General features: G+C 49.2%; 1 protein-coding gene across 2 annotated transcripts; it reads left to right on the forward strand.

The window, feature by feature from the left end:
* Window positions 1-320: 320 nt before the first annotated feature.
* On the forward strand, window positions 321-17315 carry LOC144102010 (uncharacterized). Of its 2 annotated transcripts, XM_077635261.1 has the most exons (5): window positions 321-721; window positions 3330-3692; window positions 5006-5384; window positions 14673-14911; window positions 16785-17315. In XM_077635261.1, exons 1-5 carry the CDS (start codon window positions 381-383, stop codon window positions 17224-17226), a joined length of 1764 nt encoding a protein of 587 aa, XP_077491387.1. In that variant the 5' UTR covers window positions 321-380; the 3' UTR covers window positions 17227-17315. The 2 variants fall into 2 exon arrangements, with proteins under 2 accessions (XP_077491387.1, XP_077491398.1); XM_077635272.1 differs by lacking the exon at window positions 3330-3692.
* Window positions 17316-21447: the final 4132 nt, after the last annotated feature.

Below are 21447 nucleotides of genomic sequence, written 5' to 3' on the forward strand. Positions count from 1 at the left end.
TAATGTAGTGTGCAATGGAACCACCGTGCTCAGGGACTCCCATAGCATCGCGCACAACAACGGCGCGCCTGCCTTCTACACAATTATTGGGGCTCTAATTATTTATGTTCGTGAAAATTCCTTAGCCCTGTACTTCGGTTACAGCAAGACAAATGAACCGTCTTGTGCTCCGTTAATACTAAATCGCCGGTGTCATTTCAGCTCGGGTTAAACTTTTGAGCATTTTTCGTGCGCATAAGTAAGGAAAATGCGGGCACGCGAGACAAAAGCACAGGCTGAGGCGAGGACAAAGAAAGAGCGGCCTGCTCCGGCACGCGCCACTCCAGTCACGAGGTGCGAGTCCGTTGGCAGCGACGGCGCAGCGTTCACTTCCGTTCCCAATGGCTTCAGCTTCGCGTCGGTCGGCCCAGCCGACGTCGCTTTCCTACGCGTCGGCGCACGCATCCCAGCAGCAGCCATGCCGGAGGCCACTGCCGGGCATCCTCAAAACTACACCGGGCTTCTTCAGCTTCCCCAAGGGGTCTCCCACAACCAAGACCCTACGTTTCCAGATACCATCGCCAACACCAGGGAGCCTGGCGCAGCTGTACGCGCAGGAGGAAGCCGAGCAGGACCTCGTGTTAGCCACTGGAGAGGCCGCGACTGGAGCGAAAACAGAAAAGAGTGATTCCTCGTCGTCACCGTCTGCTGAGGAGACCTCCTATGACAAGTTCCACCTGAGGTACTGTCCACAGTCCTGGCGGCAAATAGCAGTCAATCCAGAGCGTATAACCGATGCGTCCCACCTTCAGGAAGGGCAGTCAGTCATTATTCAGATTAGAGCAGAAACAAACTACATAAACGTTATAAAATTATGCGTATTCGTCGCAGCGGCGCAGTGTCTGAGGCACATGTGCGGATGATTACGAGGTCGGGAGCTGGAATCTCGCCTTCTTCAGCCACATTTCGTTGGCGGCGAAATATAAAAGTGCCCATATTCTGGGTGACGTTAGCGAACGTTACGGAACCTCAGGTCATCGAATTAATTTGGAGCCCTCCACTGCGTTGTATCTTATAGCCGATTCAGAAGCTTCGAGCCGTTAATCCTCACATTTCAGTATAGGAATTCCGTCTCATGCTCGGTGAAACCACCAGACTTTTTCTCTTGTTTTTTAAGCATAGCCCCGGCATGAATTGAGAATGTAAAGCAATTTTCCTTAACATACACAGTTAAGACAGAACTTAGCCGAGCCTAGCACGCGACTCTGGGAGAAAGAGAGAGGAAGCTTTTCTTATATAGGTATCTTCTTCATAGGGTGGAGCTCTTAGTTCAGGGACCCATTCGCTCGCGCCATGACACTCGCCAAGACAGTCGTCGTTGCTTCTGTCGGTCTGAGCTTGTCAGTGCAGTCTTTCATGATGAATTTTAGGTAGACGAATAGGGGGTAGCCAGAGGAATGCCGCATTCCCAAGTGCAGTGGGTCACTGCGGGTTTTGCTCCACAAAAGGGACAGGAAGGGGATATTGTGTTTAAAGCGTTTAGAGGTAGTTCAGTGTTTCTGTCGGCGCCTCGCCTAGACTGGACAGCTCTTCCGATGGTGTTCATTCCGTCAGCTTTTGGGCTATCGCATTTACGCGTTCATTACCATAGAGAGGAGTGTGTCCTGGTACACCCTGCGTAACGCGGTGGAGGGCGGTGATGTGAGAATGCGGGGTGTGTAGGGCGACACCACCCTGTTTGCCGGAGTCGTGCAGGCAGATTGTGAACCAGTTACCACTGTGATGGGCCTATCCTGTGTCAGAATGGTTCAGGCATGGATAATGGACATGGCGATAGGACCCTCCTCGGCCGTGCTACTCTCCACAGTGGTGAGCGTGGCCGATGCCCGAAAAACACCTGTACTATCGAGCACAGCTAAACACATTACACGTCTCTGCGAGTAGCGAACCGCATCGGTGTATAGGATCGGCGTGTCAGTCACCGAGGCTCTTGCCAGGGCTAGTGGTATGGCCTGTCTCCAAACTCTATGAAATTCGTGGTTGTTGGTAGCGACGATATCATTGTTGTAGTAGTTTCATGGTGGCATCAGTAAATGCCATAATCTAGAATGCTTTTTATGCAGTGGGTATGCTGAGCAGACTGTTTTAAGACACATGGAAAGTAACTTACTTTTGTAAATGGTTTAGCACTGCAAAAAGTTGCGATATCTTAGCTTTAACTCGAGCTCTAAACATGTATACGTTGTGGATAATTCTGTTGTCTTTTTTGACGACTGTGACAGAGCGGTTGCTATTTCTCGTTTCAAAAACGTAGGCTCTAAAGTTCTTAGTCAACCGCAACTCTATGCATTGCCATCGAGTGTTGCGTAAACGAGACTGGCGCGACTGTTGCCGTTCGTGCATGGCTGCAGTCATGAGTGCTCTTGAGAGTACCTTCCAAGCAGTGAGAACATTACTACAGCAGAATGAAAAGTTAAGTCGCTACTCGCAAGTAATCTTTGGGCTGAGACGTCTATTTTTCATGGACAGGTCACTCTGGCAGGGTGGCAACCGATGGAACGGCACATTTTGCCGCTCGCGTGTTCTTTGGATGGAGCTGTTCTAAACATGCTCTACGAGGCACCGTAGCATGGTCGCTCGAATAGCTGCTGCTGCACGAGAGCACTGCGCGGAGCCTCTGTCATGTAAATCGCATGCACGGGTTAATGTAATTACGGCTATAAAATATGCAGGAGAATTAGGCTTCGCCAACTGCGTGGCAAGTTGACGTGCTCAGGGTGGCCCGAAGCGATTTAGCCAGGCTGACACAAGCTTCCTGGCCCCTCCTACATCGCAAACATAAGGGAGGGGGGGGGGGGGGGGGGGTTAAAAAATCAGTAAAGATCTGTGACTGGCTTCAGCAGTATGCAGTTCAGCATCAAAACAGGCCTGATACTCAGTACGCAGTGCATTCTACTTGACGATTTCATATTCGATAAGAGTTGTGGGTTTAAGCCCGAAAAGTGAGTTGACGCATTTTCCGTTTTTCTAGCATATGCATTGTCGCAATCAAAATATTACGGAACGCGCGTGCTGAGAAATACATTGATTCCCCCTCTGCCTCGCAACCCAGTCGGGTGGTACTGTTGACAACGGATAAAGCATTCGCCTTCCCTCATATTGACATATTTCCGGCGACTGGATTACGTGACTGCCCGGAAATATTTTTCCGCATGCTAACGTCCCGTAAGCTTTTCGTCGGCACATTACTGATGAGCTGTTTTTTAGGGCGCAGCTAGACGTGTATCTTCGCCAAAATCGAACAATTCGCAAGTCTCTTGCACCTTATCAGGTGGCCCTCGCGCTTCCAGGGGCCATAAGCGGCGGCGCTCTCTATCTCCGAGACGCCGGTCTTGCAGCAGCGCCAGTGGAGCGGACAGCGTAGTGCCTTATTGGATGCCGAAGGAGATACAACACTACTTTCTGAACTACCCGGACAACGGGGAGGAGGGCAGCGGTGCTGCAGGTGCGCCCTGCACGAAGGACGCCCCCTCGGCGCTGCAGTGCATCGGCAGCGAGCAGCCGCCCAGGAATGACGAGTTTTCCAGCTGGAGGCGGTTGGCGGGGCAGCCCCGCTGCGCGCTGGCCACGCTTTGTTTCGTGGCCGCCTTAGCTCTCATCTTCGTGGGGACGACGACCAATGTTTACGTCGGAATGGTGCACGGAGCCAGGGGGTATGCACCTTCTTAGCCCCTTCACGCGCCATGCTCAGCCATGCATGACGCCGTGTGAATTCAGTCTCGCGCATTACGAATGGTCGTCAAACGCTACCGCAGTAGCGGCGGAATAAGGCACATAGGAGCGCAATCTCTGGCGGCCCAATACTGTCGGCAGGCGCGATTTTGCTACCACGAACGCCCAGCAGGCGCCCGGCGCTCAGCTTTGCTCTTGGCTCACCGACGCGGCTTTGCGCACGCTTTCCCCCTTTCGCTAGCCTCCTTGTAGAAATCGCTAAGGTGCCTTGATGTCCGCCTGTCGAGACACCAATGAAATAACGGGGCTTTAGAAATAACGACACAGACGCGCCACCTGTCGACACTGCCGCGAAACAGAATGCTGTGGCGACCAGAGGCGCAGCAGACGCGGTAACGCGGTATAGTGCAGCTCCATGAAGTCGACCATATTGGTGTCGCCACGGCGGACACGCGTGATTGCAGAATAATGGGGAGGTAGCTTCTAGCACCACAGACCCCGGAACAGCTGGAGCGGCGCCACGGCGGCAGGTTCCATCAACGCGAATGTCGAATGCCAGCGGCACCTATCAGGAGCCCTATCAAGCTAACTCCGATGTAACAGAACTGATCCCCTCTTATCAACGGAGTCTACGCTCGTTTCTGTGCGTCGTTCGTTTCTTTAATTGCGGATCCGTACCGACTAACCCGACTCACCATTGCTCTAATGATCAACATTCAGCCAATAGTCAGCACACCATTTGTTGCCATCTCGGTGAAAGAGCATAACCATTTCCTTTGTCGTATTTTAAACCAGTTTGGGTACGCGCATGCTTCATGCGTAAAGCATTTGCAGTGGTAAACTTTCGAACTGTTGCAAAAATAAGCAAAACGCCGTATTATACAAAGACAGCTTGGACGAATGCATTTCTTTAGGATATAACGACATACAAAGTAATTGTGTCTGCCTTATTAGAGAAACAAAGTCCAATGACAATCTGAGCGTACTGTGCTGCCGGTGCAATGATGTGACGAAAGCGTTCGAGCACCAATTACCTATGAACAATCTACCAAACATGTGCGAGCTGCCACACGAAGCAGGCTAAAGCGGTCATCTGTCGCCAGGGAAGTATAGTTTCATACCTCAAGGCAAGCAGTTATGTTTCCTTGCGCGTTGTACCATCCTGCGTCCCGGCGGCTAACATTGTTGATGTGAGCCACAACCTCTTCTCATATTTAAAGGTGCTAGCACCATAGAAAGCCTCAAAGGGCACTCCAAGTTGTCTCTTCCCCTCGCCTACCGTGAACATGCGCAGGGATGGCCGAACACCAGTGGTGGCCGGGGCTGGAGCTGGCGGAGCCGACAGCGCAGGCGCAAAAAAAGAGCCCCTTGGATCCAAGGCGGTGCCGCGGTCAATGGGCGACTACCCTGATGCGCTGAAGAGACGAAGGGCAGAGACTGCCGAGCCTACGCGTCGGCACGCGGTCGCAGCTTTCGACTCAAAGGAAGAGCGTGAAGAAACGACAGGTGGGGACGCTGAGATGGAAGGCAGAAGCAGACACGATGAGGTTGGCACAGACGCCGGCGACGACTTGCCGAGGCCAGTCACCATGGACTATATGGGCACGGCACGGGATGTCGCCGAAATCGTTCACGAATTCAGTAGCAGCGAGGACGACGCGCATCGAAGCCCTGTAAGCTCCATGAGCTCATTGCCCTAATCTGCCTACCTAGAGCTTCGTGCTCCGGGGCCCCAGTATCAAAACATAACGCAAGAAGCGTGAAATGGCGCAAAAAACAAGGATGAAACAGAATAGACGGCGCCAACTGCCAGATGAGTTCATTTTTTTTTCGAGAGAACCGCTTATAGCTGCACAAAAGTGATCATAACTAAAAACAAATCCGGTGTTTACGCAAGGAAGGATTTGACTCAGTGGAAACCTCAGCAATCATGCAGGTATTGCGGAATCAGGGTGTAAAAGTGCCTTATGTGAAACTACTGGAATATGCCTATAATGACAGCACAGCTACCATAGTCCTCCATAAAGTCAGCAATAAAATTCCAACAAAGAAGGGTGTTAGGCATGGAGACCCTATCTCGCCAATGCTATTTACCACCTGTTTGCACGAAGTATTCTGAGGCCTGGATTGAAAAAATTTGGGGATAAGAGTTAATAGAGAATACCTAACTGATCCGCGATTTGCTGATGACATTATCTTGCTAAGTCCTTCGAGAGATGAACTGGAAATCATGATCAATAAGTTAGACAGGCCGTGCAGAGCAGTAGGTCTAGAATTTACCGTGCAGAAAACCAAAGTAATGCCCAGTGAATAGTCTCGCAAGAGAACAGCAGTTCGCAGTTGGTAGCGAGGTGCTGGAAGTGGTAAGGAAATACATTTATTTTGGGTAGCTAGTTGCAGGATAAGGCTGTGGTGGAGCGCATGTGGCAGGTTCTCTCAGGTCATGAATGGCAGTTTACCAATATCTCTAAAACCTCTCCCTCTATCCTTTCTTACTGTCCCCTCACCTCTTTCATTTCACTTCATCACACTGCCTGCTTATCCTTAATTTCGGCTGCCCCAGATCAGGTGCCGCCGCCGAGTGATGGCCGATGCCGGGGTTAGCAAAAATCTTTTACCTTCCTTTTTTAGTCTCATTAAACACTTACTACTACTACTATCCCTCAAGAGAAAAATACACAACTGTATGTTACCGGTACTCACCTATGGGGCAGAAACATGGAGGCTAACGAAAAATGTTCAACGCAGCAAGCTATGGAAAGAAAAATGATAGATGTAGCGTTAAGAGACCGAAAGCGGGCAGAGTGGGTGAGGGAACAAACGCGGGTTAATGACATCCTAGTCGAAATAAAGAGGCAGGAATGGGCTTCGGCAAGGCATGTAACGGGAAGGCAAGATAACCGCTGTTCCTCAAGGGTACCTGAATGGATTTTAAGAGAAGGCAAGTGTAGCAGGGGGCGGCATAAAGTTACGTAGTCTGATGAGATTGAGAAGTTTGTTGGGATAGGTTGGCTAGAGCGGGCAGAGAACTAGGTTAATTGGAGAGACATGGGAGAGGACTTTGCCCTGCAGTCGGCGTAGTCTGGTTGATGATGATTCAAGGACGAATAAGATGCACAGCAAACGCAGGAAAGGGCTAAAGAGAAATACCCGTATCGAACCGTTCAAAAAACCAGTCTTATGATAAGTGACTTGATGGGATGGTTTGCTCATGCAAGTGGAGCCCCTGTTCATAGTGAAATAGGCTTCTATTACTCTCTCTAGTCTGTCTGTTGACTGACTAGTCAATTTTTTCCCCAAAAGTAGAAAATCATTTGCAACCTTTTAAATTTGTGTCCATGTGGCTACTATATCCAATTTTTTCCTGCGCCTTAGGGCCGTTTCACATGCATACGATTTCTGCCTGTGACACTAAGAATTCTGTCGGTCTGCGACTAGGGAGGGCCATCGGTCTAGTCCCAGAATGCTTGCGGTCAAGTTCCGTCCGGTTGGAATTCGTTCGCATCGTTGGTGGGATCGGGCTGCGACTAACCAATGGCAAGCATCACGACGTCATGTCACGTGCAGTCACGTGTTGGCAGAAGCGGAAAGAGCGGCAAACACGGTGTGTTTGGGTTGCTTTGAGGGCACGTGGGCACAGATCGTAAATTTCCTCTCCTCGCGCTCTTGAAGGCACGTGCGCGTGTTTCTATGAGCTACTCGTTGATGAACTGGCGCGGCGGCTACTTTTGCGGACCGCAAAATCTAATGACTATCGAAAGAACATGAACAAAGCTGGACTTTGGGAAGAAGTTAGAGACGCCGTGAGAGAAATCGACCACACAGGTGCGTACCAGTTCTTTTATTTTAGTTACTTACTCTACTTTGTTATTTGTAACATCAGAGTGCTAATCACGAGTCATTGTGCGGCCCCTCATGTGAGAGTAAACGACAGCCGGCTCGGAAGATCGACGCATGCAACATGTTCAGTGCGCGCCGGATAGGTACGCAGTTGCATGTGCGGATTCTCGGCGTTTTAAACAGTGGTGCTGTGCATTGTTTTGTTTAACGAGAACTTCAAAATCGCCAGTAGATCGTAGTACACTGAGCGCTGCTCAGAAAAAAAGGTATCCCCGGCGACGTCTTTTCTGCTCATATTTTTTTAGTCCTTCATTTGTTTACACACTGCGCCTGCCAACCGCATTCAAAATATGTGGCCTGTCATTTCAGTTAAATTTCTATTACTTAAACAAGAAAATTGAAACATAGAAACACTGAACTTAATGATTACCGGCCTTGTTCTTGAATGGGGACCATACGCCAGTACCCGGTTAATAGTACGTTATATTTGGCCGTTCAGCGCGAGACAAATGCTTCCGAGTTGGTGTTGCGGTTTCCGATGGCGACGAAATTAAAAAAAATAGTCGCGTGCTGTAAAATTTGGGTCCGCTATAAAGGCACTCAAGTGACCACAATTATTCTGAACCTTTGAAATTAGTGCGGCAGCGCCGTATTGTTTCCAGCCATTTATGTGCTCAAACCACACTCGTCCCAAAGTCGTCCTAGTTTTGTCTTGCATGTGCTGTCATTGTTTGTGGTATGCATTTTCACTCACTTAAGGGAAGGCACATTCGGAGGAATATGACTGGATATTCATTCAATATATGAAGGGACCCAGCAGTCACCGACACTAAGAAGCGGATATAGGAATGTCTCTTAGCCATATTTAGTTCATGTTCTCTGATTTTATTGGAGTGCAGTTCAGTCCGTTTTGTTTTACACAAGCAACACTAGACATTTTATGGCATATGTTTATACTTCACTGCAGATAATTGGTTTCATTCGTAAGTAATTTTTATATGCTTTCAGTTACAGTTGAGTGCGAGCAAAGCTGATGAAGGAACCTAAAAGATACCTACCGCCGAAAGCTTAAGGACATTGATATATGGACACACGGAGTGGCGCCGGAGCCCTACTGAAGAGTAGGTGCTGGGTGCACTTTTAAAGGACCGAATGCAAGTACGCTATTAAGTATTACTTGAGTGCAACTTTCCCACCCGCATTCCATTTCCTTTGTTTGCGAGAGCTTTAAGAAGGGACATTTGGGTACCATTTTCACAGTAAAAATGGATGTTGCATGCACTCCTTCTTAGAGTATATACTTCATCCACCACAACTGATCATTGTGATGATTCAATTTAGTTTGTACACTTTCATTGCAGCTGTGATTTCGTGAATGCCAGGTTTGCAGACATGGTTATCAGTAGAGCCACAGTTGTATTCGCAGTGCAGCTGTCAAAGCCTATCACAACATTATCTCAGTAATTAATGTGACCATACTGCAGAGGACAGAGCAGGTGGTGCCCGTGCACGAAGACCATGACGCCCACCCACGGCCAGGATATCCAGCTGCGGCCGATGACTTGACACCAGAAGCCTCTTTCGAGGATATTTTTTGAGCCCCGATTTCCCGCAGCCCAGCACCTCTCAAACTGTGCCTCTTAATGAAGAGCAAGGCTCGGCGAGCCAGTCTGCGCGTCTTAGTGCAGAGAATGGCCCACCGCAGCCCAAAAGTGACGGAGAACTCAGGAGGAGCTCGATGCTGTAAAGGGACAGCTTGCATCTATGCGAAGTGCGCTACTGGCGCATAAGCCAGCAGATGCCAACAAGCATTTTTTGATGTCCTTGAAGCCATACCTGGCAACTGTGCCATGTAATATGCGCCACCACCTGCAGATGGAACTTCTGAATATTATAGGCCACTACATCCAGGGAACGTATCCTACACACCTTGTGATATCGTCATCGTCAGAATAAACAGAAGTGAAAACAGATTCGGTATCTCTGGCACCATGTTTATTTGGCAATGCTGCAGTTGTTAAAAGAAAAGACTGAGAAATGAAGCCATGACAAATTATAACCCTGTAGGGATCGTAGAACAACGGTAGTCAATGCCCAGCTAAAACAGGCTTTCTATTTTTCTTACATACTATGCCTGTGTTGCCACCTATTTCAAGACAATGCCATCTGCACTGGAAAAGAGATCAACACACTGCAGCGCTTGCACTTTTTGGTACAAAATAACAATGAATTAGACCTGTTGACCACGTGTGGCATACTGATGACAAAGGCGAGCAACACTGAGCTACCAGGACATTACAGTCGCAAATATTTCATTTTTAATCGCATAAAAAGAGAAGAAACTGCCCATTGCATTTACGTAGCCTAGCTATGGTTTCTGAATACTCTATCAAGAAACCAAACGTGGTGTTGCCCAGGTATAACTAGGCCCTGCATTTTGCGATGTTTATGTTTATTTCAGAGAAAAAGGGGAGCGGGCGGATATTTTTCGGCGTTTATTTCTCTCACAAAAAAACGCTGTTTTTGACGAATTTCACACTGAAACTTTATTGTCATCAGAGGTAAGCTGCCCATCGATCTTTGAATTGGGGCCCTTAGTGATAGTGCCGCTTATTTACGAAATACCGCAAAATTCCTTTCACTGGTTTGCTCCCATGGAAATGAAGAATAAGATGACCGGCCTGCACCGCTAGGATTCAGGGCATTGTTGTTGGCTAGGCAGTACTCAAAAAACACCTTTATGGTCTGCTGTCCAAGAATTTGGTTTTTGCTGGTCAACACGCGGGTTTTTTTAGCACATATGCATGCGCTCAAGCACATCATGAGGGGAGAGAAAAACCTCCCTCGTGGGTGGCTTTGACAAGCTCTCATCTCCTTATACACAGAGGCTATGACCGATACAACACAAGTGGTATGGAATGCAAAGGATAGCCAAGCGCTGCGTCAAAGCAGTAAGCCAGTAAAAATCACTGGACAGATAATAGATACAACTCCACAAGTGTAACATATAGGCATACAAATATTCACAAAGCAAACAAGAAGTCACTGTCTTCACACATATCAATCAAATAATGCAAACATGCATTCGTACATATTGTACGCTACATACACAACGACATCTACCATACACACAAATAGCCGAAAATGCCAGACCAAGTGAACTATATCTCATAACGTAGTCGCTCCAGACAAACTCTGTCCCGAAGTCTGAGGTTTACAGTCCCATCATGTTTCAACATCATCGCTAGTCGCCCAGAGAATCTGTGAGGGCTTGTGTGACAGCGCTATGTAAGTTGCGTTCGAGCTGTAACTTCCGGAATTTGCAAGCAACTACTGCAGAAACCATGGCAGGAGGTATGTCTACAACTATGACTGCATCAACCACTCTGTAGATACCACTAGACTTGATCATCTGTGGCAGGCTCCTGCCTGGCTACATAATAAAAACCTCCAGCAGTGGCTCTTTCCGAAGCCTAACTGGACATTTTCTAAGGCTTTAGATTTTGTTGCTTGCATGGAAAGCGTCGTACAGCTGTTAAAATAAAAGAATGAGTACTGAGTATGCAGATGTCGACAAAGCAACCAACACAGGCTTCACATGTTACCGCAAGGCTCAGACAAAAAGGTAGCCACGGTTGCCACTGATTATAGTCGCAGGCCAAAAACATGCAAGTTCAAGAAAGCACCATGCCATTACTCCTGGTAAAAGGATCATATTGAGAAAGCGTGTACACCAGTGCTTCTCGTAGCCCTTGTAACAGACATGGGGTTGCTTTCATTGACTGTATATTTTATAACAGATAACCGCCGCGGTGGCTCAGTGGTTGTGGTGCTTGGCTGTTGATCCGAAAGACGTGTTGATAAAGGTCAAATTCTAGAGGCCTGTGTAATGTGCCATGCCAGTGCATGTTAAATAATCTCAAGTGATTGAAATTATCTGGAGCCCTTCATTACACCGTCTCTCATCGCCTGAGCCGGTTTGGGATGTTAAACCTCATAAACCAAACCAAACATTACAATAGCCACACACACTGACATGGAATAACTATAATTCACAGGAAGTGTCAGTACGCTTGTTACATATCAGTGTGTGTGTGCGCGCGTGCGCAATGAAGTGCACAGCGCACCAAAAGCAGTCACCAACTAGGTGAAGCCCTGGTGCTGAACTGCACATGCTCTTAAGAGGGGCCCTAATATGAATCATGACCTATGGTCGCAGTCCAGCGAACGCACGTTCCCATGGTACAGCACCCTGAGGGCTTACCAAATGAGTAGAAAATTATCCTGGCTTCAACAGCTGCCCTAGAGAAATTGTAGCCAGCAGGGGGCTGCAGCTATAGCATGTCTGAGCCCCCATCAGCGTCAAGGGTGGCACGCCACTGGCCCTGCGCAACATTCCCAAACCTGTCCTTTTGATCGGCATACGTGGCATACATGTCGAAGACATCATCCATCAAAACGTTGTTCAAAACACAGGCGGCCATCAACACAAAGTCGAGATTTTCGGGCTTCATATTGTTTACTCGACTGAAAATCCAAAACCTCGAGGCCATAACGCCAAAGGCGCTTTCCACGCACCTCCTGCAAATAAGTAGCCCAGAGTAATGGATGTTGCAAAGAGAGTATTTTATAGCTTCGATAACCTAGCTCGGTTTAGGCGGTAGTTGAAGATCCGCTTGTGGTCTTCCTGGCACCTTCCTGAATATGGGCACAGGAAATCAGGGCGAAGCTGAAAGGCCTCGTCGTAGACGAAAACATGTGGCGCGATTGCTGTTGATCCAGGCAGCTGTGTGTGTGTGTGTGTGTGTGTGTGTGTGTGTGTGTGTGTGTGTGTGTGTGTGTGTGTGTGTGTGTGTGTGTGTGTGTGTGTGTGTGTGTGTGTGTGTGTGTGTGTGTGTGTGTGTGTGTGTGTGTGTGTGTGTGTGTGTGTGTGTGTGTGTGTGTGTGTGTGTGTGTGTGTGTGTGTGTGTGTGTGTGTGTGTGTGCGTGTGTATGTGTGTGTGGCGGGGCAGCCCGAGAAGACCTCCCTCCAGGCACTTTCCAAACCAGGAGGCACTCAGGGTTCCCCATCACTCTGCCGACCGTAGCCACCAACATTAGCTGCCACAAAATTCAGGTTGCTGTCTGCCACCGCCATCAGTACGATGGAGTGTGTGCCCTGCAAGTGACCGCAACCATAAATATTGCTTCTAAAGCATGATAAAGCACAGTTAGTACCTTGTAGTTGGAGTTCATGCTTCCAGAATTTGATGGGGTCTGTATCTGCACCCACGGAAAATTCCACCTGCGGCGGAAACCAGCAGCCACCTCTCTTTGGTCACTGAGATATACCCGCGGCTTTCAAGTGTCTGCGCGAAGCGACCCGACCATAGGGTGTTTGGCGATCCGACCTCAACACTGGTGAGGTGCGTCGCAGCGATCTCTCAACAGCAGGCGACCGGACCTCAGCACTGGCTGTCATCGGCTGCGATATGCAGCCAATGATGAGGTCCGGTCGCCAAACATCCAGAGGTCGGGTCGCTTCACACAGACGCTTGAAAACCGTGGGTATATCTCAGTGAGCAATTACAGAGGACCATATGGACAATGGGCAGGTTATAGAACACGACCCCTGTTGATCATGAAAAATGCCAGTTCATGAAAGATAAAATTGTAAACGCGCTAAAAAATCTTCACAGCTAACGCCTGCCAAGCTCATGAGCGCTCGGTATGCAGAGGCACGCGATGCTCTGCTGTTTGACTTCGTGTCCACAAGTCGACAAGCGAGATTTTAAAGCTTCGCATGTGGCTGCAATGGAAAAAACCTAACAGCGGAATGCTCAGCTGCCGAGGTGTAATATTGGTAGCCTTTCTTCAAGCGCCCTCACTGCCAGCAGGAAGTAGGCGTAATGAATAGAGGGAAGTCTTCGTTAGTTCACACATGTCAAGAGCGCCTGAGAACCTATCACGGACCGAAAATATAAGTGACTGGCCAATCGTTTTTCTCCTTCCAGTATGCCTCGACGGAGGAGGAGGACGGAGAAAGGAGTCATGAGTTTAGCACCTAGCGAATTTTAACGCAAAATTCTTGTTTCATGTAATTACATGCACTGTCGTGGCGAAAACGTAGCAGTAAGCATTACCTATAGTTACTACTCCGCTGAGAGTCACATCCGGGTTTCGAAGCCCGCCGCCCTATCTTCCTGGGGTAAATCAGAGTGTAGGGGCTAGGTGACTGCAGCCAAAGCCCGATTCTCCGCTAAATGTGCTGGATTATTAGTGCGATTGAAAATATTTCTCGACACTTCACGCGCCAAGTTCAGTGATCTGGTTACAGTTGACCTGCCTGTCAGTCAGGCACCGGCGGAGTGCTGCACACATTAGAAATATACGTTGGGAAAGACCTCGTGAGTCCGCGCGTAAGGCTAGACGGCGAGAAAGTCTCCGAGACTGAAAACACGTGACCTTTCGCAGCACTGAGTCTCCAGTTTGTCGAATGCTTAACAATTTTTTTTTTGCCATGCTCTTAGCATGTACTGCAAAGACAGCAGCTTAGACAGCAGGCGGGTGTAGAGTATCTGCAAGAAATGTACAAAGCCAAGAATCAAACTGCGTCATAGCTAAATAGCCTCGTGTGTAGTAGTTTCATGCTCCCTATATGATGGTTGTATAGGCAAGAGTGTATGTATTTATGTATACATACGCACGTGTGTTTGTGCGTATGTGTGGAGCACCACTCGACTGGGGCTGTCAGCGTCGCGTTAACGAGAAATTGCAGCTATGAAATGTTACTACACCGCCGAATATTTAATCGGTAGTCGGTCCATCTGGAGCGGTACGAATGTATTCCTACGAACTTTTTCCCCAGCCGAGATTCAGGATAATGTGTTGAATCTCCGCTTTAATTTCAACATGAATTCAACATAAAATCAATCAAGAAATTGTGTTGAGAATGCTCAACTCTATCACAGTGGTCACTTTTTCGTTTACATTCTACGCTGCCTCAACATTCCACCAACGCAAGCCCTTCCTTGTCTCAACATGAATTCAAGATAGCATGTTGAGTCCACTCAGAACTTCAACACGACCTTAGTGTGCTTTGCCAGCTTTGAAGAAAGAAGCTAAGCAGCAATATTCCGCAGGCACAGACGAGAGCGTCCTGCGAAGCTCCGATGTTCTCCTACTGCCCCATTCCCCGGATTGAGTTTTACTACAACCGTGTGACCAACGCCTGCGTGTCCACCGCGTTGGACGGGGCGGGCGTCTGCAGCCGAGGCCCAAACAAGTTCCCGTCGAGGCATACCTGCCGGCAGCGGTGCATCGAGTACGGCCGACCCGCCAAGAACTGCCGCCATAAAGCCATCTTCAAAGAATGCACCAGGTATGATGGAAGCTTCCTTCGATTCGGAGCTGGTTCACGGCACCAACCATGAAAAAGTGTCGCTGGTGCCAGCGTAGTGCAGATCCAGTTCTGTGGTGCAGGTGCAGCGCGTCAGCAGCGTCGCACCTTATGTGCGACAATTTTCACTCGAGCGCGTGCTGGCAGGTCTTGTCATCTGCTTGCCGTGGAGCTGTTCAGTGGTTCAGTTCTCGCGTTTATTTTTTTCTGTGCGGTCGCTCTCGTGCATAACGAGACTTGCGGTCGTTTATGGAGTTCGCCATGGTAGACGACGAGGACACCACATAATTCCTTGTTATGGAGTAGTTCTACTCTTACGACACTGAATACGAGGAAACCGACTCCATGCCGTCCTTTGACGCAACTCACTTGTTTGTACCGATCGCAGCCGAATTCCGAAGTACTGTAAAATCGTGGTTGCAATTGCTACTTAATTTCGAATTCATGAGGCTGTTCAGACTCGCTAGAGAGTCGTTCGAAGAACTTTCGGAACGCTTGAAGGCCCTGCATAATTTCTGACGCCTTCGGAAAATATTCAGCTCTTTATAAGCACTTTAAAAGTTACCTCGCTGCTTAGCGTGAGCTCCGGCATCCCCGTAGCAGCTGCAGAAAGTCCAGGCAGCGGCGAACCAGCAGCATCTTCCTGCATGCTATAGCGCAGCAGGCATAGGTACCGGCGCCGGAAAAACACGCCCGGATTCGCCCTGCCCGTGTTTTTCCAAAAACCCACACACCATTGTTGCGCCGTCTGAAAAAAAAACCCTTTTGTGTGAACTCGCATGCACACCGACGGCTTAGCTATCTGTTAGAAGTAGCAGGTACAACAAAAAACACAGAAAGTTACCTGCTGTCGCGTATACTTCAGCGTCATTTTCTCCCAAAACGACATAGGACCCGTCGACGACAGCGAAGACCTCTCTCAATTCACCTTAAATACTTACGAGCACGTTAGCGTCGTCTGCGCGTCGTCTGGTGAAAGCTGTCTGTGCATGCACAGCTTTTTTGCACCTCCTTGGCGGCTGGTGCCGCGGTACCTTTCACCAAAGCGGCACCACGGCTGAACCCAAATCAATCGCGGACGGCGGTGCAGAGGGCGCTGTGAATCGAGGGATTTGGTGCAGCGCATCATGAACCAGTGCAGGCGGTGCAGTGGACCACAGCTGAATCGAATGCAGCTAGAGTTAAAGCGCCCCCCCCTCCCCCCGTCGCCAACAGCCGCCGCCGCCACTCGCTTGTCTTTACATGTTTGTGTTTGAGTAAAAGAACTGCGCGAATGAAGCAGCAAAGTGCTAGATAGCGCTACAACTAATCCAGGCGTTGCCCAGTTATCTCAAACCTAAGCTACATTGGCGACACTTGCTGGCTCCCGTATTTCAACAGCGCGTTTTAACGCCTCGGTAGGTCGCAAGCCGAGTGCAGGCGGGCACTAGTCTTTAGAAGCATCATGCGTCTCGCCTTGCAGTTTAGGACTTATATTCATCACCAAGAGTTAGTTGCTCACTTGACAGAGTTATAGTATGGCCGAAAATGTTTAAGAAGAATGCAGTAATCTTTTGGAAAGCTAATCACATATTTCAGTTTCTGGCAATTGTTTGCCCCAATCAGTTGGACGGGAGCGCCCCGGGCCTATACTGTACTTTATTTCGCGCACTTTTTCGCTCGATCGCACATGCTATGAGACATGACCAAACCCGTTTAACAGCAAAACAATTAGGTCACCACCCTCTCCAATATCTTAGTGGACTGCTTATATGCATTGCGTTGCCCATGGGAGCCCTCTTTTTTTTGCGAATCTGAAATTTCTTATGTTTACCTCAAAGTGTACGAGCTTTCCGCATTCTGTCTTTTCGAGCAGGCAAGACGTCTCTCAAAGCTGGTGGTATCACAGCGGCAACCGCTGTCATCGGTGGACCTTCCCTAGGGGACTGTGCCCTGCCAGCGGCAGTGACGTCTTCAGGACTTTCGGGGAGTGCTGGCGCCGTTGCGTCAGCGACGAGCAGCACAGCAACAGCCGTGTCAGGTTCTACGAGCTTACTGGGGGATGGTTGCTGGGCCAGAGACGTGGCCCCCGACCTTGTCGTCTCCCGAGGACTGAGGTGTGCAGAGCGGAAAGTTTAAAATACGCCTACTTCGCGGACAGCAGTCCAAGGCCGGCGGCGGCCGGCAGCCGTGTACCGCGCTGCCATTCGGTGCCCGTGGCAAACCAGCTCGGCCACCGGTGCCTCGAAGGGGCCAACCGTTTTCGCACTGCCAAGGCGTGCCACAGGACCTGCGTGACCAACAGTGGCAGACATTAGCTCCCGCGCATGCCCATTTCGCACCCCAAATGTGCACTTCCTTGCAAGCAATCACATGCTTGTTTTCTGTAAAAAGAAAAAAGAAACAGAGGGCAAGAACTTCCAGTCCAGCGATTTCAATATTTTTATTTATTTTCTCTTTGTTATTGTGTTCAAATGCTTTGTTTGAGTTTGTCCACCCGCGCAGCCACAAGTCGTGTCAAATACATCTTTGCTATCGAGACGAATGCAGTCATGCAGCTAGGGGTGTCTCAAGCCGTTCGTTGATTTTTGGCTTGTAAAATTCATCAAAAGAGTAAAGGATCTTAGTTCGACAGGTGCACATCGAAAACTGGCGTTTCAGCAAGTTCAGTCTGTCGAATGAAAAGTTACATTTCTAGCAAGCGTGAATTAAGAGAATGAATAAGGAAGTATGTTTTTACCTACAGACATCAATAGAGTAATCTGTAAAAATGGCATGGATATCTGTTGGCCCCACAATGACACGTATACTTGGCCAGCCACGACTTCTCAACGTACTGAAAGGTTTGAACAGTAAAGGATCAGGAATTGAAAGTTCATAGCGACAAGCGACTTGAGCCTTTTTGCCAGAGCCCAGAGCGTCCTTGCTCAGTCGACGTCGTCCATAAAACCCCAGAGGTCCATCCTATCTCTCAGGCTGTGGCCAGTCAAACACAGGGCACATCCCTCCCACGACGGGAGCCAAACCAAACAGCACTGCAGCAGAAGAAACGAAGCACGGTCTTGCACATTTGCATTCAACCAAACAACGGAGACTCTCGTTGCCTGAGTCAGACATTAGGTACGGGCGAGGAGGAAATTGTGCAGTGTAGCAATGGTCGCGCCGGCGGCTCTCTCTCCTAGAAAACGCGCGTGGCTCGTGCGATGCCGCGGGTGTAAACTGAAACGAACGGCGAGCTCTCCACTTTTGAGCCGGCTTCTACCGGATGCGGGTAGCTGCTTAATGGCCCCGTCCCTTTGGTTCCCGAAAATCCACCCTTTCTTCCGTCGCTTTCCCTAGGCGTCCTTCTCTGGGAAGTCATCCTCGCCCAGCGAAGCGTGTGAAGATCCCGCAGGCTCTCTCTCAGCGCGGCACCGTGTTTTCGAATCTTCGGCTGGTCAGACAGCGCGGCGTCCCAAACTTTGGTCACAACATTGAATCATGTCTATTATGCCCATGATCATAACAATTTGCTATTATTTTAAGAGAGTCAGGTCTTACCACTCACATTCGAACGCTTCTTGTCCGCCCGAGGCCGGAAATCTCGGGTCAGAGAAATGTGACCCCCCTATCACGTGAATGCGCGTGCTGTCGTCGGGCCGGCACAGCGGCCGATTTAACCGCTATGCTACCAGGGGCCGAATCCACAAAATGGTTCGCTTTGGAGCCAGTTCGCTTCCCCGCTGGCCGTCGCGCGCATGCTGCCAAGGGCCGAATCCATGAAACGGTTCGCTGTGGAGCAAGTTCGCTTCCACGTTGGCCGCCGCTCGCCGCTGCGCGTGATTGGCCGCATGTACTCACCGCCGGCGTGACGACATCTCCCGGAGGCGGGACCGCGGTTTTTGTGCACGTCACACCAGCTGTCAATCAAGTGAAAGCGAACCGGTGCGCCGCCCGTCCATGGAACCGAGACGTTGGCGTTCGCTTCATTGTAAATGTGGTTCATGGTAAATGTGGTGCGCGCTGTTGAGTGCTCGTTAACGGTGGCCGAATGTACGTGAGGGTCCCTTCGACATGCCTGATAATGCTTTTAGGCGACATTTCATGCTTTCTAAGAAATTAGTACTCAGGCGGTCCGCCGAACTAGAGGACCAACAATGGCCGCGATGACGAGAGAGAAATATCATCGGTGCGCTTCGGCTTTTTGCGACCCCAGTCTGCCGAGTGCACGTTAGCAAGAGGACTTTGGGCACAGCTCGGTGTGGGAGTGCTGACGGCCGGCTTATACCTGCGATACGTTTAATATGGAGAGACACGAGCATGCTCTAAAGAATGGAGGTAGCCTAAAAGCGGTGAAGAGGAAACTAGGCATAGGTGAAAACCAGATGTATGCGTTAAGAGACAAGGAGGGCAATGCCATAAGCAATATGGATAAGATAGTTAAAGTAGCCGAAGAGTTCTACGCAGATCACGGATGGATCTGCGTCTCCAAATGCATCAACAGAAGCTTTCGCAATCCCTGCACAACAGACGACCCGCAGATTCATTTTGGGACACAAGTCTACTTCAACCGCTGCAGAGCTTGTGGGCCTTCGGGAATCGATTCGCCACATCTGCGGAGAACCGCCTCAGGAGTGGTGCATTTTCACCGACTGTAAACCTGCGCTACACATTTTAGGATGCTTCCTACGCCACACAGCCTACCAAGCTCTGGCTCTTGATATCATTAGTCTCGTATCATTTGCTCAGGGAAACGGCCACCGTATAATGTTTCAATGGATCCCCGGACACTGCGGATTCGATGGAAATGAGACCGCCGGCGCTGAAGCAAGGAGCGCCTTCAGCAGTGGCCTGCGTACAGCTGTACCGTTCTCTACAGTAGACACAACTTGTCTCCTTTCGGAATTGATGAGGAGGGTGGCGGCTAGGTACTGGGCCCTGCAAGACACACGCCACATCCGCCTTAAACGGCTAGATCCGACGATGACCTTTAAGTTCCTCGCGGAATACCTCGCCCTATTGCATGCGTTATCCGTAGACTACGTTTAAATGTGGCATTCACGCGCAAATACTTGCACTTAATAGGACAAGCGGACTCCCCGGAATGTACCACATGTGGCGTGCTAGAGACTATAGAACATGTTTTAGTGGCGTGTCCAGCGTATGCACGTGAAAGACTCATACTCGCATCTGCTCTGAAGCCTATGGACACATCGCTCCTCTCTGAGGATTTGATCCTCGGCGCTTGGCCAGATAGTTTTAGAACTGAAAGGCAACGCGAGCGCTCTCACGCTTTTTGAGCGACACGGACCTTGTCTCGCGTTTGTGATGTCAGAATGTGTGCCTTTTTTTAAAGTAGTTTTTTATCTGCCTCCTCCCATCATCATCGTCCCCCATCGTGACCTTCTTTTATCTCCTCTTCCCGTCCCCCAGAGCAGAGTAGCAGGCCAGATATTTATTTTTCAGGCCAACCTCTCTGCCTTTCTTATCAATAAACCCTCTCTCTGTACAGTAGCCAATGTAATCCAAACGTTAATGATAGGACAGTAGCGCACAACAAGGCGTTATCCCGACAGTAACGAAAGAGAAAGTAAAGGAAGCCTTAGAAGCAATGGAAAGGGGAAATGCAGCTGGTGAGCATCAGGTAACACCCGATCTGTTAAAGGACGGAGGGGATATAGTGCTAGAAAAACTAGCCACCTAGTATACCCAGTGCCTTATGACCTCTACCGTACCTGAAGCTTGCAAGAACGCAAATATGATCTTAATTCATAAGAAAGGAGACGCCATGGACTTGAAAAATTACAGACCGGTAAGTTTACTGTCCCTCACCTACAAGCTATTTACTAAGGTAATCGCTAATAGAGTCAGGGCAACCTTAGACTTCAATCAACCAAACGATCAGGCAGGCTTTCGTTGGGGTCAAGGAGAGGGCTGAGTCGGGCTGGTTGGTTCATGTTGAAATGGCAGGCAAAACAGCGCTGACGGTGATCAGGTGATAGGGAACTGCGCAGAATATAACCAACCCATATATATAGGGTTCATTGATTACGAGAAAGCATTTGACTCAGTGGAAACCTGAGCAGTCATAGAGGCATTGCGGAATCAGGGTGTAGAAGAGCCTCATGTAAAAATACTGGAAGATGTATATAGGAACTGCACAGCTACCACAGTCCTCCATAAAGTCAGCAATAAAATTCAAATAAGGAAGGGCGTCCGGTAAGGAGACAAGACCTCGCCAATGCTATTCACTGCCGGTTTACAGGAGGTATTCTGAGGCCTGAATTGGGAACAGTTCGGGATAAGAGTTGATGTAGAATGCCTAAAATAATCTGCGATTCGCTGATGACATTGCCTTGCTGAGTTACTCAGGAGGTGAACTGCAAATCATGATCAATGAGTTAGACAGGTAGAGCCGTACGGTGGGTATAGAAATTAACAAGCAGAAAACCAAAGCAATGTTCAATTGTTTAGGAAGGGAACCGCAGTTCACAATTGGCACGAGGTGTTGGAAGTGGTGAAGGAATATGTCTACTTAGGGCAGGTAGTGACAGCTGATC

Source organism: Amblyomma americanum, chromosome 1 (genome assembly GCF_052857255.1).
Source record: "Amblyomma americanum isolate KBUSLIRL-KWMA chromosome 1, ASM5285725v1, whole genome shotgun sequence".
NCBI classification, from domain to species: domain Eukaryota; kingdom Metazoa; phylum Arthropoda; class Arachnida; order Ixodida; family Ixodidae; genus Amblyomma; species Amblyomma americanum.

What these genes read in the sequence shown, in the direction of transcription:
- LOC144102010 (XM_077635261.1), top strand. Translation starts at nt 381, where the DNA reads ATGGCTTCAGCTTCGCGTCGGTCGGCCCAGCCGACGTCGCTTTCCTAC. An exon ending in ACGACGCGCATCGAAGCCCT is followed by an intron (nt 5,385 to 14,672) that starts GTAAGCTCCATG and finishes AATATTCCGCAG; the next exon opens with GCACAGACGAGAGCGTCCTG. An exon ending in ATCTTCAAAGAATGCACCAG is followed by an intron (nt 14,912 to 16,784) that starts GTATGATGGAAG and finishes CTTTTCGAGCAG; the next exon opens with GCAAGACGTCTCTCAAAGCT.